Consider the following 19,995-nt stretch of genomic DNA (forward strand, 5'->3'; position numbering starts at 1 on the left):
AGTTAGAGGGGGGGGACCATCTTTTATCCACTTTGGAAGCGTCTGTCACGCAAACTATTCGGTTTAGAAAAAAATATTTTAGAATATATCATTTTTGAAGACCTATCCATAGATACCCCACACGTACTATGTGTTTGATAAAAAAAAAATTTTTGAGTTTCAGTTCTAAGTATGGGGAGCCCCCAATATTATTATTTTTTTATTTTTGCATCAAAATCTTAATGCGGTTCACAGAATACATCTACTTACCAAGTTTCAACAGTATAGCTCTTATAGTTTCGGAAAAAAATGGCTGTGACATACGGACGGACAGACGGACGGACGGACAGACAGACATGACGAATCCGTTTGAGGGTTCCGTTTTTTGCCATTTGGCTACGGAACCCTAAAAATCAGATTTAATGGTATAACGTTAGTAGAATTACAGTCTAGTAGAATAATACTGGGCGCAACACCCCGCTAATCCACGCTAAATTGTGTCAGTGTGTGCGTGCGTGCCGCATACGTATTGGCGCGCTCACATACAAACCGCACTCGGTGCGTTTCTATGAAGATGACCTACTCATTTGTATTTACTCTGGTTTCATCCACGAAGACGCGTCCCATTCTTCCCCTAATATTTGAGTATTATCAGTACACACTAAATCATCCATGAGTGCACACGCACACTACAATAATGACGCTCGGATTGCTCGGATCAAACTCCACGCGCCCCGCGGTTCCCTCGACCAAAAATTGGTGGGGTGCGTCTTCGTGGATGAAACTTTAACGACCTATAGATACCATTTTAAACCCTAGTTCAAAATAAAAAAATAGGAATTTATCAAACTGTAGTTTAATGCTTATAGAAGTACAAAAACTTGAAATAAGGAATTATGTTAACTTGACTTTTTAAGTAAGCACAGACCGCTTTCGCTAGCTTCTCTTTCGAACTGTTGAAGTTTGCACTATCCTCGAAGGTGTCTGCCATTTCCAGAAAAGATTGTGCCAATACGTCATCAGGGTTGTCATTCAGGAAATGTCTGGAAATACATTTCGTATTTTAAACACAGAATGCTATAACTGCTCATACACGGGTCAGTTACTGATCAGTTAAGTTGACGTACCTCCTAAAACTGACAGTGTCTAATTCAAATTCAAATAGTTTATTCAGTACATAGGCCCTTTCCAGGACACTTATACACGTCCCAAATATAGCTTGCCCTACCACCAAATCGGGACTGAAATCTTAAGTTGAAATACAAAATTTATTTATTTGTAATAGGTATAACAAACAGTTTACAGTCTAGGCTTCATCGTAAAGAAAAAGTGTTAATTACATACTGGACCGTAAGCCAATTACTATAGTCCGATCGCCGAGCACGTAGAATTTTGTCCAATGACCCCAAGCTACCCATCCTTATCGCTCGCGCGTAATTACGTTGCTGTCGCTACTCGACGACCAGGCTTTAATACATATTCTTTAAAATAAACACCTTCAGTTGTTGGTTGTCTCCGAATATGAGTACGTCAGTGCGTTAAAAAATCTAGTATGAAGATTTTATTTCTTGAAAATAGCCGCTAGGGTCATCCATCCATTCATCCATTCACATTGCTATTATTTACTACAACTCGGTCAAGTTAACTGCGTACCTGGAGGCCTGTGACGTCACATCAACGCTCTGGTACTAGAGTGTATTCCAGCGAGGTGCGCAGTTAACTCTACCAGGTTGTAACAGATATTAACTTAACAATGAATAGTTACTAACCTTAAACAATCAATGATATAATTGAAATGCTCTAAGAAGCAGGAGCACGGCCCAAACTGCACTAGCAAGGGCGTGTTTGGTACGGAATTGTCCAGAAAGGGCCTTGGAGGCTGGTCAGAGTCCGTAGTTAAAGTTGAAGAAGGCCCAGGGGAATCCCCTACAGGGTTCTTCAAATAAAGTTTCCTTATCAACGTGGAAGTCGCCACTGGCATTTGTTTGATGACATCCATTTCATCAGTGCGCCTGTTTAGCTCTTCATGGACTCTGTTAAACATTTTATTGAGCTGAAAAATCTGAATAAAGGGTCTGACTTACATAAGCGGTACCCCGACGCGACATTATAGCGCCATTATTATTTGTTACTTTTTAGTTTTTTTTTATGTAGGGGGTTTTTATATTTTTTAATTTATTTTTTTTAACAATATTTGTCATTTTTGTCGCGTACTTTACCTGTCTATTGCCACCTCTCTCCTGACTTCGGTCATGATGGACTCGAGATCGTGAGTTGAGGCCAGCTCATTGATTTTCTTACACAGAGATTGGATGAACCAGGACCCTTCGAGTTCGTCCCTGCAATTGCATTTGACAATAAAAAATTATTAAAAACAATGTTTCATTTTTTTTATCCACAACGAGGAAGCTCTTGGCCTGTATCTCACCTGATGGTAAGTGATGATCAGGCCGAAGGTGGAAGTGAGCTTCACCCGGAATCCTCAACCACGGAGGAACTGGCTATCTTACCTCTAACTGCCGGAACACAACAATGCTGTTAACATTGTTGTTATGGCGACAGACTTAGGTAAGATGGTGGTAGCTAGCCAAGTGGACTTCGAACAAGCCCTACCACCGACCAAACCAAACAGAATCATCATCATCAGAACAGAAAAATCTGCCCACACTGGGAATCGAGCCCGGGACCTCTGCGTCTGAAGCAGATGGTCTTACACGGAATAATAATAACTAGACCACAGAGGCGGTAATGTTTCATAGTTCTAAGAATTAATTTCGGAGAGGTATTTTCAGTTCAGAGGAGGTGCGCTTCATTTTTCTGATCTAAAATTCACTGGGGCAGAAAAGTTCTCGAGTGGCAACCACGGGCTGGAAGACGTAGCGTGGGCAGGCCTACTAGGTGGACCGAAGATCTGGTGAAGGTCGCAGAGAGTACCTGGATACGGGCAGTGCAGGACCGGTCGTCAGTAGCGGCGTAAGGGGGTGGCGGTGGGGGCAGTCCGCCCCGGGTGCCAAGGGGGGTGACACAAGTCACGCAGATTAGTACTCACTGACACATCTGCACGGAAAATCTGCGGTCTATGTCATGATACGATTGACTTTCAATCTTCGAATCGGTAGGTAACCTCAAAATCCTGGGGGGTACCAGGGGGTGCCTTAGGACTTGGGGGGGGGGGGGGGGGTGATCGCCCCGGGTGCCAACCCATGCTACGCCGCCACTGCCGGTCGTTATGGATCCTTTGGGGGGCTTTGCAGTAGACGTCATTCGGCTGAAACGAACTTACCTGACAGAAGGTTTCCCAATGTAAGAGCTGTGAAGTACCAGCATGTCAGATTCCACTGGCAACGTGTAGGGCTCCTCCTCATCCAAGTCCTTCATGATTTGACCCTGGGCTCTGCGGACAGTGGTACCCTGCATACTTCCATAGCCCCGACAGGCCTGCAAAATGGCGGATTCCTAATTAAATAATTATTAAACCTTTGTTAATTTTGTTATTAACATTTAATCATATTAACAACAAAGATCCTTACTAATTATTACGTTCCGATTCTTGTATTTAGTAACCGTTTTTTTATGGTGAGCAATGTCTATTGCTAGCGCACTCGCTAGACTCGCTACACAAGCTTAAATTTTTGGTGGTTTGGCATCAGCTGCTATAGAATAGATATGCTGCCACCTCAAAATACAAGTTATAACATTACAGAATCTATTATGTATATTATGTAACTCAAAGGTGACTGACTGACTGACATAGTGATCTAGCCATAGCGGCAATTTTAATTGTTAAATAAGTACTAAATAATCTACTCTATCGCATTGGGGTATAAACCTAGGCTGTAATGTTAGAGCTAAGATTGTTATTAAATAAATAAATCAACGCACAGCCCAAACCACCGGACGGATCGGGCTGAAATTTGGCATGCAGGTAGATGTTATGACGTAGGCATCCGCTAAGAAAGGATTTTACGAAACTCCTCCCCTAAGGGGGTAAAACGGGATCCACGCGTACGAAGTCGCGGGCGGCCGCTAGTTACTCATAAACAGATATTTAAATGTACCTAACTACAAGCCGATCGAGTTAACTGTGCACCTCGTTGGAATGTGACTCTCCCTCGTACACCTCCGCGTTCGCCCCGTGCGTACCAGAGCGTCGATGTGACGTCACAGCTGCCAGGTGCGCAGTTAGCTCGACCGGGTACAGCCGAACGTCCACCGCCGGCTAAACTAAATGAAAACTAAACTCAGTGAACTAAGCTAAGCTAAACTAGAACTACGTTGTCCGTCCACCAATAAATAAGCTAAAACTACGCTAGTGATGGTCAGTCAGTGTGTGCTAGAACGTCGAGTTAACCGAGTTAAGTTAGTTCCACTTAGCTGGGGCATTTCACGTAGCTTAGCCGGCATAGTTTACGGTGGACGCACATGTATGAAAAACTGGCTCAACTATGTGAGCTAAGCTAAACTAACTTAGTTTAACTGGCGGTGGACGTTCGGCTAGTCGTTGCACTAACCTGGATGATGACCAATTTAGGTTTCGTGACCAACGTTGGTTTGTCGTGGACCTGCAGTTGGTTGATGATTGTCAACTCACTGTAATCAGTATCTTTGGCTCTCAGAAGGCCATTCCTACTGCCGTGCGTCAATACTGCTACAGCCACGCAACCGTAGTCTGTGAAATCTCGCGAGCTGACTGAAAAAAGAAAGAAAGAGTATTTATTCAATGCAAGTACAGTCAGCTAAAATCAAGTGGCAGTGGGCGGGGCACATAGCTCGAAGAGCTGATGGCCGCTGGGGCAGGAAAGTTCTTGAGTGGCGACCACGAGCCGGAAGACGTAGCGTGGGTAGGCCTCCCACTAGGTGGACCGACGATCTGGTGAAGGTCGTGGGAGGTGCCTGGATGCGAGCGGCGCAGGACCGGTCTTTGTGGAAATCCCTGGGGCAGGCCTTTGTCCAGCAGTGGACATCTTTCGGCTAAACCGAACGAACGAACGAACAGCCAGCGTCAAATGGTTCGTGACACCCAATGTAGCCAAAAGGTTCGCAACACGTCTTTGTTACAAATGGAATAAGGTTGTGTTGACAACTTTTTGGTCACTTTAGGTGTCACGAATAACTAGTTCGTAGACGCTGTCTGTACATAAAAATGGCTTATTCCCAAAGGTCCACAGCTCTACTACTTAAGATCCCCAACGGTCCACGACATCAAAAATAAAAAATCATTTTCTATGAAAATGTTATTATTTCATGGAACCGGTGGGAAATAAGAACAATAGAGTCGTGGACTTGAAACCCAAATAAAATTATAACAACTAATGTATTTAATAAAACTAAACAGCGGGGTACAAAGTTACAAACACCAAAATAGCATCAGAGGGCTGAATGTGAAACGTCCTCACTACGAGTAGTGAGCGCGTAAAAAATGACAATAAATGTATGACGGATTGTAAAAAATTTTTAGTGAGGACGTTTGATATAATCTCACATTCAGCCCTATGCTCAGTAGGTAGTATAAGCCATGACAGCAAAGAGTGCGTCACACGCAGGCCCCTCTTTCCCACTGGGCACTTTGGGCACGTGCCCAGGGCACCGCGACCGAGGGGGCCCCCGTCTGCTCGAAAGACCTTTCTCCAGATGATAAGGGGCCACCATTGATAACAACACCACAAAAAATAATTTTCTGGAGTGAGATCAGGGCTTCCTGGTGGCCAGGAGATGTCACCCCTGCCTGAAATTATTTTTTTGTGGGAACATGTCTCTTACCATCTAAATGCTCTCATTTGAAGTGTGACACGTAGCCCCATCTTGATGAAACGAAGTGCTCCGGTCATAGCCTTGCGAATTTTGTAGCTTTGAAATCAAAAAGCTTTTCAACCTACCAGTATAGCGCTCTCAAAAATTAATCATCCTTTCAATGCAACAAGCAGGGATAAAATCCCACTGCTTCTAAGAAGCGCTAATCTCATTCTAGCAGATTTCTATTTGTGGGGTTACTTTACGAGCAGAGTATACTCTAATAATCCAAAAACTCTGCAGCATTCATCCTGAATCCATTTCGAAGTAACTCTAACGAAAGTTTTCCAAAATTTTTATGTATGTTGACCGAATGTTGTAAACGTTAAGGGAATCACATGTACGACAACATTTATAAAAGAAAGTAAATTTTAAAATAAATGTCACTAAATTTCCTTTAAATTGCAATAGTTAACGTACAAAAATGTACAGTTTTCATTTCCTTGAATTTTCAAAAGTGAATTTTCTTCTGGGCCACCCTGTATAACATTACACGAACATCCCATTGGTAGTGTCCTGAATAAAACCGATCCTCTCGAATTTGGATCCTGCCAAACTGCATTATGACCTGAATGTCTTTTTGTCAGCCGATACTTCGATCAGAATGTTAATCGGTACTATAAATATCTTTCATAGCACATTACACCGATTTGATACTTATCGGCCGAATCCAAACTACTTATCTATCGATAAAGTCTGCCGTTTACGGGAACTCTTGGAGTTTGTATGAAAAAACAGAGAAATCCCTGTTTACTTATGACGTCATTTGTGGATACGGTTTTACCAAGGTAATATATGACCAAATCAGTTTAAATATTGATTGCTACTAACCCTTAAAAACAAAAATAAAATAAAAGCAAATAAACAAAAGGATAAAGCGCAGCGTAGGACGTCCACCCACAAGGTGGACAGACAACTTCATAAAGGTAGGACAGCGCTGGATGCAGGCCGCTACCAACAAGTCATTATGGAAATCATTGGGGGAAGCCAGATGAAAATGAAGAAAAACACTATTGTTGAGACCATCAAATTTACAAAAAGGTGTATCAATTTTATTTGAAAAAGCAACACAGTTGGATTGGCCATTGCTTAGGTAGGTACTCGTACTTACATTCTTTTAACTTCGTTCTTATTTCTTCTTTAGTCAAATCCGGTACTGTTTCCACTTCAAACCCAAAAGATTTGAATGTTTTTTCAAGTTCTTCGACGTCTCTTTCAGTGCCTAATCTTGGTCTAACATATCCTTCTATATTGCACTGATTGAATATTAATAAAGCATGTTTTCCGAATTTTTCCAATTCGTACGTAGGTGCTTCCTTTGATAAGGCTCTTTTGTTATATACTATTTCATGTGTTTCCTCGTGTTCTTTTAAACTCTCTTCACGAACGTATTCAATGTAATCGATATCTTCTTTTTTATCTTCAAGAGGCAAAACGGGGGGTTTCTTCATTTGAGCATCCAAAACAAGTGTGCTAGAAGACGCTAATACACCATCAGTGTCTAACAAACTCTCTTCATCACTATTGTTTATTGGAACACCATAAATTATATTAACACGTTCATTCCCTTCATTTTCACTATCTCCTGCATTTGAGCAGCCATCATTTGGAGTGTTATCACCATCGACTGGTTTTCCACTTCCTCGTCTTTTCTTCTTTCTTTTACCTTTTCCGAGCATTTTTGCAAAATTTATTTTGTTACTTGTACACGTATGTTCGCAATCGCTGTTGGCTACTGATAAGTCGCTTTCTGTTATTTTTATCTTATCCAGTGGCGTATCGTGAGGGTTAGTTATCTTCGTTCGGAGCCGACCAGAACTTAGCCAATTTAATTATATTTTTTTCATTTTTATTAATTGGTATGATTTATTTTACTTTTGAAGAACATAAATACCTACCTACTACCGAGAGGCACCCTACAGATGTTCACTTTTGAAAACATGCCTATTATAGTACTTAGACCTAATAGACCGGGAGTAACTAGTCGAATTAGGCTCAAATTGTAGGTTTACAAAAGCACCTGTAACTATTTTTTATTTCTGAAAGTGTACACACAACCCGTCGAGTTTACTGCGCACCTGGCGGCCGTGACGTCACATCGACGATCTCTGGTTACAATTACACAGGGAGGGGTGAGTGCGAGGGAGAGTCGCATTTCAGAGAGGTACGCAGTAAGATCGGGTTGTAGTGTTTAATCTTGTGCGGTGTAGGGTGTACAAATCTTTCCCTTCGTCGCACGAACGTATTAGGCCGGCTTTTCGGTGCCCTCTGTTGTGCCCCCTGAGACGTGGTAAGCCTTAGGGCCTTAGGCCTTAAGCTTTAAGGACTATTTTTAGTTGTCAATTAATGTATGATCGCTTGGCGCGTAGTAGGTGATGTTACGGGCGGGATCCGGATTTTTATTTCTATATTAGAAAAAATCGTCGCGTGCCTCCAGGGGTCATGCCTCTCAGGGGCCATGCCCCCCAGGGGCTAAGCTACACCTCTGGAATCTTATCGATATTGTTATTATTGCATTTAAATCCTTTAATATCGTTGACATCAGCGTTACATACTTAGATGATAGATAATTGATGCTCGAAGGACACCCATTGATTATTATGAATCATAAAAATCTAATGATAAAAAAACAAAGACACTTGAAATAAATATCCGGTTTCAATATGTCTGTCTGTAAATCTGTAGTATTACAAACAAGAGCCTAAGTATATATTATTTTACCGATTATTTGTACCTGATTAAGTACCTACTTATCTATTAAGGTACCTAGCTTTAGTTGATGACGTAAACTACTTACCTACAATAAAATTAGGCAAGGGAATCCCCTGCGACTGCTTATAAAGAAGATAGTCACTAATTTATTGCAAATTCTGCCCAAGCGCTGCAGATCTCGTCAACTCGGCCTGTTGGACAACCCGTAACCACCCGTGCCCGTGACTCACAATGAGTGGGCTAGGGGCCGTCGAGACCTTTGCCCGGGCTACGAAATAGGAGAAATCTTTAATAAATCCCCATAGATGGGGGCTGAAACCGGCCAAGTGCGTGTCGGACTCACGCACAAAGGGTTCCGTACCATTGATTTATGAAAAAACATTTTTTTTTAATTTAAGTTATTTGTAAGAAAGATTACGCGGTAATAAGCGGTTTACAATTTACGAGGTATTAAAAAAAACTACTTACTAGATCTCGTTCAAAACAATTTTCGTTTGTAGTTTTCATAGTAATGTACATCATATGTTTTTTTTAGATTTTTCGTTTTCTTATTTTAGAAGTTAGAGGGGGGGGACCAACTTTTTTCCACTTTGGAAGCGTCAGTCAAGCAAACTATTCGGTTTAGAAAAAAAAATTTAAGAAACCTCGATATCATTTTTGAAGACCTATCCCCCCCAACCCCTATAACGTTTGTCGCACTCACGTAGGTAACCCGATACCCCACACGTATGTGTTTGATGAAAAAAAAATTTTTGAGTTTCAGTTCTAAATATGGGGAGGCCCAATATTTTTATTTTTTATTTTTGCATCAAAATCTTAATGCGGTTCACAGAATACATCTACTTACCAAGTTTCAACAGTATAGCTCTTAGTTTCGGAAAAAAATGGCTGTAAAAAATGGCTGTGACATACGGACGGACAGACGGACGGAAGGACGGACGGACAGACAGACATGACGAATCTATAAGGGTTCCGTTTTTTGCCATTTGGCTACGGAAACCTAAAAATATCTTATTAAGCAATGATATTATATAAAAACAAAAGCAGATATGTTATAAGCGCTCGCGCTGTGAATACTCAAATACGTCCCAATTGGGACGTCTTGTGTTTAGTCTTCGTGTGGCCTGCGTCGTGCGCAATCTCGTGCGTACCACGGTTAGGGCATGCAATTCGGATATCCGGATATCCATATTATTCGGATATTCGCCACATTTATTATTCGAATAGCATCTATATAATTATTCGGTCTTTTCGAACAATACGAATACGCCTTTCCTATTAAAAAATTGTAAAAATATCTGGCCGCAAACTTATTAATAAAACTTAAAACTATTAAAACTGCAGGCAAGAAGTTAGCGGTAAGGGTAGATGAATGGACAAGTGCCCGCAATCGCAGATATCCCTTCAAGTGACAACCAATATTCGCGAAAAAGGTTAAAGTGCCAGGCATATGGTTTCCAATGGTGCTAGTGTTATGGTATAGTTATCTCCTGTGGTACTGAGATTTCTTGTTTGTAGTAAATCAGCACGAGTCCAGTGACTCAGTTGCCCTCAGTGGGCATCCGGTTTCTCAACTGTCCTAAAATCTACTAAGGATACTCCTGCCTGACACTAACTCTTTGCAGTCTGCTGAATAGGAAGCCTTCAATGGTCATGAGTTGTTGGACTGATGAGTTTGGATGATTTGAAAGTTTATCCTTGTAGCGGAGTGTGTGGCTCTTTATTTCCTCACTGACTGTGGGCAATGGCAAGTCCTGATAGATGAGCCTGTTGCTGATATACCACGGCATTTGGTAAATCAAACGTACGGCTTTTGTCTAAAAGTGCTCGATTATGTCGAGATTGGAGTTGGCAGCTGTTCCCCACAGCTGTATCCCGTAGGTCCAGATAGGTTTAAGGATTGTTTTTGTTATATACGCGAATAGGGACGTGTTTAGTGAAAGGCCGGTTAGAGCGCACTCAGGTTTATTGGTATAAGCACATAATAAATATGCCGGTGATCGTAGTCACGCGGCGAATACTCAACAGTTTTGTAGACCATCATTTTACTACTGGTGTTCAGCTGTGACTGGACTCCGACAAGCCACATCATGTTTTTTAGTTTGGCATCTAGTTGCTTCCTCTTTGTCCATATTATATGCTTTCTCCAGGTTAGCCTGCGGTCCAAGTGCAAGCCCAGATACCTAACGTCCTCAGCGGCTTAGCCTGAGGTATTTGGATACCATTAAGTTTAACCGGTGGGCAGGAGTTTTTTCTGAGAGTGAAGGTTACATGAATATGCACAGATTTGAGTGAGAGTGAGGCCGTCACTGGATCTGGATCGTCATGTGTTGCCATTGTTACATTGTCGTCAGCAAAGGTTCCTGTGAATGTATTTGCAGTTGTTGGCAGGTCTGCGGTAAACAATAGGTATAGCACGGGCCCCAAGACACTACCCTGGGGTATACCGGACGTTATGTTGCATAGGGCAGAACCAGAGTCTCCAGATCTGACTTCAAAGCATATGTCTTTCAAATACGACCTAAGTATTTCGTAGAACGGACATGGGAGGTTCTGTTTAAGTTTGTACAAGAGCCCTTTATGCCAGACCTTGTCGAAGGCTTGACTTATGTCCAAGAACGCAGCTGAGCAGTATCGTTTCTTTTCTAGTTCTTCAGAGACGATGTTTATGTTTCTGTGGACCTGTTCAGTTGTGGAGTGTCTTTCCCGGAAACCAAATTGATGTTCAGGTATCAGATCACCGATGTGGGGCTTCATTCGTTTGAACAGTATTTTTTCGAATACCTTCGATAGCAGCCTTTTTTTTAAGTAGTTATTGAAGTTAGATGATAGTATTAAGCAAATTGATCCTTATTAAAATGATTATAGACAAAAAAGTGTTTTTTTTTTAATTTACATTATATTGAAAATAGCAGTACCTATTCGAAAAATTCGTTTTATTCGAAGTATTCGAATACCATAAATTTTAGTATTCGAAATATTCGAATACCAATATCGAACGAATAATGCATGCCCTAACCACGGTACCACACCGTAAGTTCCTGTGTTCTTACCAAAATAAATAAAAAATGCCATCGTGTGTGTTTCGAAAGTGTACCAATTATGACTCTAAAGTAAACAAAATACAAGGGATCTCTTACCACATGTGATTATGCAAAATTATTTAGTATTTATATTTTCAATTATTTATGCAAACAATCAAGACGCCATGCGCCATGTCAGGCCTGGCTCACTCCGCGCGGTACATCCGATAATTACCTACAGCGAAGCACCCCGCCGGCGGGCAGTGGTGCCAGATTAGGCGAATTATCGCCATTTAGGCTACCTCTGGGGGTCAAATGGCGACCAAAAAATGCAAACGGCTACAGGTAGCCATTTAGGCTACCTAGAAAAAAAGACAGGCTATTTATGCTACTTCAGGATTACCTTGGAAAAAGAAATTTTGTATGTAACGAAAGCAATGAAACGTAATAAATGCACATCCACCTAACACATAATCTGAGACATCCACAGTTTCTATTCGCTCACTCTTTGTAAGAGTGAGATAGAGCTATTGCGTACACTGACGTACCTATATCTCATGGACTTGGCGTAACCACAGTATATTATCTACTGTGGCGTAACTTTAAAATAAACGTACTCAGTACATACATTAAGCACACACTTACACGCATTATAAATACACGACAGCTAACAGGTTTGTTTGTGTGTGTGTGTGTGTGTGTGTGTGTGTGTGTGTGTGTGTGTGTGTGTGTGTGTGTGTAGTTGTCAGCTGATTGCCTTTATTGCGGCCATGTTGTTTTCTTAAATCTTGTACTCGGCACAAGTCAGGTAATTAGTGACGTCACATGAAAATGTTGCCAGAATGAGTACTGACCAAACATTATCTATCTCTTTTTTCATACGTCACCATGGGTAAGTTAGAAAGAGATAAACAGCTGTTTGTCATGAATGTGTCTATTTGATATGTATTTGTGTAAGCAATTTTTGTATACTTAGCTCAAAATGTTAGGCGAATTAGGCTACTTGAAGAAAAAAAATATATTAGGCGATTTAGGCTACTCGGTAGGAAAAATTAGGCGAATTGAGTTAGCTGATATCTGGCAACCCTGCCGGCGGGTATTATATCACTCGAGTGTCACGCGCGCGCCCGTCAGGACGCTGCTGGCGTGCGTTGTAGTAGCTAATTCTATGATCGAAGTATTATTTAAAAATGGACATAAAGAGAAAGAAATATTGTGCGGCGTTCGGGTGTTTAAATTCGAAAAGAAATCTACCGGATTTATCTTTTTTTTTCGCTTCCCAAAGATGCTGAAAGGTATGTTGGCCATGTAGGTAATCAATAATTCTTAGGATAGTATAGGAACCTAACCTACCATGACTAGAATGCGTTTGTTCGTTTCAGCCAAATGACGCCTGGATGCTGGACAAAGGCCTCTCCCAAGGTTTTCCATAATGAATGCGTACTTACCTACATACGTACCTCATTACAAATAAGTAGATTAATTATTTTTTCACTAGACAGCAACCCTAACAGCGTAAGAAGAGTTCAGAGGCACGCGATAGAAAGAGACAAAACTTGTAGGTGAATAAAATTGTAGGTACGTAGTGCTGTGCGAGCTGAATTCCACTGTATCGCGTCGTAGCAAGACTCGCATTTATTTAAATCGTCTTGCGGAGTAATCCTTCTGTACCTGTACTATCTGGGGGCACGGCAGTGCCCCCACCAAGTCGAGCAAAAAAGCGGCACGGCCGTACCATCCTTTTCTCGAAGCAATTCAGGCCATTTTCGACCGCCTGTAACTTCGTTGTGGATAAAACTAGAAGGCTGAATTTTCATTAGCTATGCAGGCATTGTAAAGACACGGTATATTTAAAATTTCATTCAATTTGAACCAGTAGTTTAAGAATTATAACGGGTCAAAGTTACTTAATTTTGTCACTCACTGACTGACTCACTGACTGACTCACCGATCATCAAAATTCTAAGGCACTTCTAGCACACCTAGAAGCTTCAAATTTGGAATATAAGTAGTGTTTGGTGTATGAATCAAGGAAAAACTAAAATATTTGGGGGCACGGTAGTGCAACCGCCAAGTCGAGTAAAATTTTTCAATTTCGGTCCAGTTTTCTAGATACATAACTGCTGTCTACAAAATACAAAAAGAAATGAGATCCCATCAAAAACAATACTTGTCAAAAAAACCAAGTCTCGCAACTCAGTTGTTCTACGGTAAAAAGTTGTGAGATCCATGTAATACCAAGTCCAGGCCAGGAAATCTTTAACGTTTTACATAAATATATTGACTTGGCCATCGCATGAAAACACGTGTACCCAATGATATTATATAAAAACAAAAGCAGATATGTTATATAAGCGCTCGCGCTGTGAATACTCAAATACGTCCCAATTGGGACGTCTTGTGTTTAGTCTTCGTGTGGCCTGCGTCGTGCGCAATCGCGTGTACCACACCGTAAGTTCCTGTGTTCTTACCAAAATAAATAAAAAATGCCATCGTGTGTGTTTCGAAAGTGTACCAATTATGACTCTAAAGTAAACAAAATACAAGGGATCTCTTACCACATGTGATTATGCAAAATTATTTAGTATTTATATTTTCAATTATTTATGCAAACAATCAAGACGCCATACGCCATGTTCAAGTTAAGAAAGAGAAAGCGATCTTGTTTTGACGTTAGAGCGATAAGGATGCGTGCGCTGCGGACATAGATTAGTTAGTGCAGAATCGTTAAAACTATAGCTATCTCTTTCATTTGCGTGCTATTTCGTATCTTTTGTTTCACTTATCGGTTACATTTGTCAATGTGTGCAATTTGGAAAAGCTCGGCACGGATTAAAATCGTAATTTCTATGAACGTAACATATCTATAGTTCTATAATATCATTGCGTGTACCTAAATTAAATAATTTAGTGCGATGGCCAAGTCAATAATTTATGTAAAACGTTAAAGATTTCCTGGCCTGGACTTGGTATTACATGGATCTCACAACTTTTTACCGTAGAACAACTGAGTTGCGAGACTTGGTTTTTTTGACAAGTATTGTTTTTGATGGGATTACTTATTCTGTGGCCATGTTCAAGTTAAGAAAGAGAAAGCGATCTTGTTTTGACGTTAGAGCGATAAGGATGCGTGCGCTGCGGACATAGATTAGTTAGTGCAGAATCGTTAAAACTATAGCTATCTCTTTCATTTGCGTGCTATTTCGTATCTTTTGTTTCACTTATCAGTTACATTTGTCAATGTGTGCAATTTGGAATAGCTCGGCACGGATTAAAATCGTAATTTCTATGAACGTAACATATCTATAGTTCTATAATATCATTATGTTGTTATTAAGCGTTAAAACGTTAAACGCCTTTCGTGACATTAATAGCAAAGTATCTTTCCGTAAAATTTATATGAAATGTTTGTCTAGGTTTTTTACAATAATTTTGATTTAACTGGGCGCAACCGCAGCCATTTTAAAGGAATAGATATTATTTTTCGTACCTATACCTATTTCGGACGTAACGAGTGCGACTAACATCAACACAAAATACTTACAACTTTATTTTAGTGACCCGAAGAATCTCATTTTAGCAGAGAGCAGAAATAACAGGAGTAGCAGCGCGCGTTTATTTCCATACAAAAAAATTTCGCCATTTCCTGAGGGGGACGAGGTAATGACATTTGTGTAACAGCTGATGGCGCTGAGACACTATCGATATTTTTGTCGATGAGAATCATTGCTCTATGGTTCATAGTCTATGGCTCGTTTAAAAAAATGATATGAATTAATTTATTATCCTATGGGAGATTCAACATTTCAGATCTCTATTTAAAAGAAAATACGCAAAAGTTTGGCATTTCTTCCCTAGCACGAATACGAATTGTGAAAGTTAAGAGTTATATGAAAAAAACTAAAAAGTCATTTATATAGGCTCTTAAAAAGCACTTTTACACGTCCCAGTATTAACCCTACCACCATTACCCTACACTACCCATGAAATAGGTACCTAATATTCTTATATACCAAACATGACCCACGGCCATACTCCCTTGGCAAAGGGGATCGACTATCAGCCTTAGGCCCGGTTTCCACCAAAGCAGAGCGGTACGGAGACGAGAGATGTACGACGAAGCTGGCAGGCTATTTCCACCAAAGCGGAGCGGAGAAGAGCGCAGCGGTGCTGAGACGAGAGGAGATGCGTGAGCTGTGCGTAGCTGTTAGCTGTCAGTCTATTGCTATCTATGAAATACCGCACCGCTCCGCACAACTCCACACCGCTCCGCTCTTCTCCGCACCGCAAGGCAGCGTCAAATTCTATAGAAAATCAAGTGCACCTGATTCTTCTCCTCTTGATTCATTTCCATCGAAGCGGAGGGGAGTGAAGATGTGCAAATAAGGGAATCTGATTGGATTCAAAAAACTTCTCTGCTCCACTCCGCCTTAGTGTAAACCGGGCCTTAGAGGATGAACAAGAGGTGGCATTTTGAGCATTCATGCTCTTTCAATATTCTTTATTACTTTAGCGTATGTGAAGGTACATAGAAGGTTAGTTCAATGTCGAAATTCAACTTTCAAAGATGGTACGGAACTCTGTTTTAATTTTCTTTTGTTCGGTTTATACGTAAAATTATTTACAGGAGAGAAGTAAATCTTTCTAACAATACAATCACCAAGTCGATGTCGATATCGATATTTCATATTGTGCTGTACCACACTAAAATTTCCGCTGGGTGGCCAGCGTATTGAAATAAAAATGTACACACTTTTGACTGACCATAATATGTAAAATAATGAAACAGGCAAATTCCACGAACATAATTAATTGTATTATTACAAACGTTTGGATATAGGATTTATTTACATTAATTAATTAATATATTGGCCAAAGCTGTTATTGGCATTCATACACACTAAACTTCTTTAAGTAAGATTTTCATATAATTACTTTGTATGTAATGTTGTTGGTATGCCTCATTAGATAAATAAATAAATAAAATTTCCAGACTGGCAAAAAAGGAAAGTGAGAAAAACTGAAAAACTTAATTTCAATTTTTATTTACAGAGCAAGAAACTATTAAAAGCCTTGTTTCGAAGGTTAACAAAAATATTCCTACACATTTTTATTATAATAAGTACTTACATTATACACATGACTTGAACAGATAGAGAAAAATGGTGAAAAATACAAATATTATTTATTATTATAGTATATAATAAGATCTTATTGATTTTTAAAGTGTATTAATTTCGTGTATATATGTCTAATGCATTTCTTCGGTTCAGTCTTCTTGGACAAATAGTTTACTCTAATAATGAAATACTTTTGTATCACCATTTTTGCAAGTTCAATATTATGGACAATAAAATCACTATCAAAATAATGACTTTCGATGTTTGGAAACAATTGTCGACCAACAAAATGTTTTAACACTCTAATGGTAACCCATTGTGGCGAACAAGAGGGCTTAACTTTTTTATCGTCGCTTATATGTTTTCGGATTTCCACTTCACAAAGACGACATAATTCAATAACTTCTTTCGATGCGTACTTTAAGCCACCTCGACTTTTTTGGTGTATTAAACTTTTGTCATTTGGCTCCCCACATAAACCTTTTATGCATGTACTGCATTTGATTTTTTTAATAAGAGAAAAAACTACATAGCCCGCTATATATTCCACTACCTTTTCTCCAAAAGGCGATAAGAACGTTTCGATCTCTATTTCTGAAATCATATCACCTTCATCTGAAGATTCACCCGTTGAAAATGTCGTTGTTTCTATTTGTCGGGAGGTGGAATTAATTCTTTCAATTGCTGATCCACAGCTAAGTATCGTGATTTTTTCCAGTGGGATACAGTTCGTGCCTCTTTCATTTCTGTTTAACTCAGTGTGGATTAATATTTTTTTATATATGGATTCAAACTGACGAGCAGTTGGATTATCGGAATGACCACCATGGCACAAACCATGGCTTCGAACAACCGAAAAAAAAATCTCCAAATGATCCTGGCTTATTTTATGTAATGGTAAATAAGTTAGCTGTGTATTTGACGCCAACACCAAATTTTCAAACAGCCGTTTTGTACTTTCGATACATACCAAAAATCCGAGGAAACCAGTGTATCGAGGCGATTTTAAAAGATTTACTCTATTGAAATCATTTTTGCGATTTGGAACGTCGGTCTCCAAATTCAATAGAATTGTTTTGGCTTCATTTAATTTAGAAAAAGCCTTCTCATAGTTTTTTAAATTTAAAGCTTGCTTAAACCCACTACCCCAAGTTTTACAGTCAAGAATGTCGAACAAATCGTTGATTAACTTTAAAAAATCTGCTGTCGCGTCAGCATTTTTGAAAGTGGCTAGTTCCAAAATATTACTACAAAATAGTAATGCATCGGCTACACTCGTGCTGAAGAGCTGAGCTGCAAGGCGAACATTCATGATTTTGGTTTTAAAAAAAATATGATTAGCCTTCAATTTGTTAGCCATGTAAAAAAGTTCCTGATCCTGTAATTCATGTAAATTCTGAATATATGACCAGACAATTTTTTCACCAGAGTTAGTTTTGACTAAAAAGTTAAATTGCTCGAATGCATTACGAACTAATTTTAACATATGGCAGGGGTCTAAAAAGAAAAAAATGTTTTGGCCAGTTTGCGGGTCTAAAATTGTGGTCTGTAAATTATTTTCATCCAAGCAGCAGCCCAGCTCTTCAGCCATAGCAAGATTCGCTTTGGTTCCGTCGCAGGTCAGTGCTTTGATTTCGACACCTGTTTCGTGAACTAAATGAAATGCTTGAGTCACAAGCCGCGCTTTTAGTTCACCATTTACGCCCTTTACTAAAAAGTATGCAATGGGGAGTTTCCAGGTGGTATTTATACCTACTAATAAAAATACCAACACGTCAGTTGCTTCATCCGAGTTATCGGTTAAAAAATCAAACCCAAAATCGACGTAACCGTAATATCTTTGATTGCTTGCTACATATTCCGTTGTCTGTTTAATTTTCATTTCGTCGATTATCAAAGTACAAAAAATTTTCTTCTCAGAGTTACTTTCGGCTCTTAACTTTAATGCTACAAGCGCTTCCTTCGTGAACCCTGGCTTCCCGTCTATTGAGCTATACCACTTTGTTATAGTTCTCGGAGTAGGCAAGCATGTCCCAAAAGTTTTCCGCACATATCTGTAAGCTTTTGGTGAGTAAAAATGTAATGTCAAAGCGAAAGACCTCAGAGCAGGCGAATATTGGGTGGTAGGTGTTTTTCCTGTTTTGCTTTTGATTAGTCGTCTGTTCAATAGTTCTTTTTCCTCGATACTAATTTTGTCCAAGGCTTGTCTTTGGTCTCTTTGAATTAGAGATTTTTTTGTCAAGTCATCCAGTATTTCTTTTAGTCCTGTAACTTTTTTATTCAAATATCTTCTTTGTGATTGTAGTCGTTTTATTTGTTTATTTTTCAATTGTAGACACTTCTTTAATTTAATTTTTCTTGGTGAATCTTCTAATTGCACTTTGGGGGTTAAATCAGGCGAGTTACTCGATTCAAGGGTATTCGATTGCGACATTTGGGGTTTGCAATCCTCGACGCTTGGGACAATTTCAAGGGTTTGAGGTGGATGGGGGTGTCCAGATGTTTCAAACTTTTTCTTTTTGTTCATAGACGTTTCGAATTCAGCAGGTTCTTCGCATGGGTCAACCTAAATATAATATTTTTTATAACTCGATAAAATCAAATTGCTTAAAGTGGAAATTGAACTTTAATGTATTACCTACTAACTAAAATCAGTCATACTCTATAAAAAAACACCAGTTATCGTTAAAGTTACGTTGAACGTTAGGTGGTGCAACTCAGACTAAGAAGGTCAGTTCAACGTTTACAAAGTAACGAGAAAAAGCAATAATAAAATTAATCTTTTTCTGTTATAAAAAAAAACTGTTCATAGTCTTCTGACTGATCGCATGATGGAATAAAGGAAAAAAAAACAAAAAAAATAAAAAAAAACCTTTTTCAACTTCAAAGTTGGCACGGAATTCGGTTTCAATTTCCTCTTGTCATGTGATTTAAAAATGAAACAGGTAGTATCAAAATGCATTGAGCAAACTGCGCTCCAACGTTTTGGAGTCCAGGATACATGATTGTTACAAGCCTGGATCCAGATATTGCGAGTAGTTGGATCTTTTGGAAATCTGTAAAATAGCGGGAACTTACTTAACAAGTTTATTATGTCAGGGTAAATGTGATAAATTGAAAATTATTAATAATCGCCGGTTATTATGAATAATTCCCGACAGTCGAGGTAAAAGTAATAAATGAATTTACATTTATCAGTGATTATTAATAATGTATTAATACTAACAAATATCATAAAAGAGAACACCTATTGGCAGTATCAAATTGTTTGCATAGAATTTCGATTATATTGTTATAAGTACACTATCCTTAAAATATTACACAATTAGGAATTTTTGCTTTCCAGTCATTCCAGTGGCAACACTTCTAGA

General features: G+C 39.4%; 2 protein-coding genes across 2 annotated transcripts in view; one reads left to right on the top strand and one right to left on the bottom strand.

Annotated features, from left to right (window-relative positions):
- Nucleotides 1-19,995, top strand: part of LOC135082867 (dual specificity protein phosphatase 23-like) — a 239,321-nt gene that overhangs the window by 156,787 nt on the left and 62,539 nt on the right. The window lies entirely within an intron of this gene.
- LOC135082912 (caspase-1-like) lies at nt 820-7,521 on the bottom strand. The gene is made up of 6 exons (XM_063977678.1): nt 6,881-7,521; nt 4,491-4,669; nt 3,263-3,417; nt 2,199-2,318; nt 1,749-2,012; nt 820-1,022 (listed from the first exon to the last, which is right to left on the bottom strand). The coding sequence occupies exons 1-6, from the start codon at nt 7,446-7,448 to the stop codon at nt 836-838; spliced, it is 1,473 nt and encodes a 490-aa protein (XP_063833748.1). The 5' UTR covers nt 7,449-7,521; the 3' UTR covers nt 820-835.

The sequence above is a fragment of the Ostrinia nubilalis genome, chromosome 22 (assembly GCF_963855985.1).
Source record: "Ostrinia nubilalis chromosome 22, ilOstNubi1.1, whole genome shotgun sequence".
Classification (NCBI taxonomy): Eukaryota; Metazoa; Arthropoda; class Insecta; order Lepidoptera; family Crambidae; genus Ostrinia; species Ostrinia nubilalis.

Excerpts from the sequence above, each read along its gene's own strand:
- LOC135082912 (XM_063977678.1), bottom strand. The coding sequence starts at position 7,448 with ATGCTCGGAAAAGGTAAAAGAAAGAAGAAAAGACGAGGAAGTGGAAAA. Across the intron at positions 4,670-6,880 it reads AAGAACGAAGTTAAAAGAAT|TCAGCTCGCGAGATTTCACA; the intron begins GTAAGTACGAGT and ends TTCTTTTTTCAG. Across the intron at positions 3,418-4,490 it reads CTAAATTGGTCATCATCCAG|GCCTGTCGGGGCTATGGAAG; the intron begins GTTAGTGCAACG and ends GCCATTTTGCAG.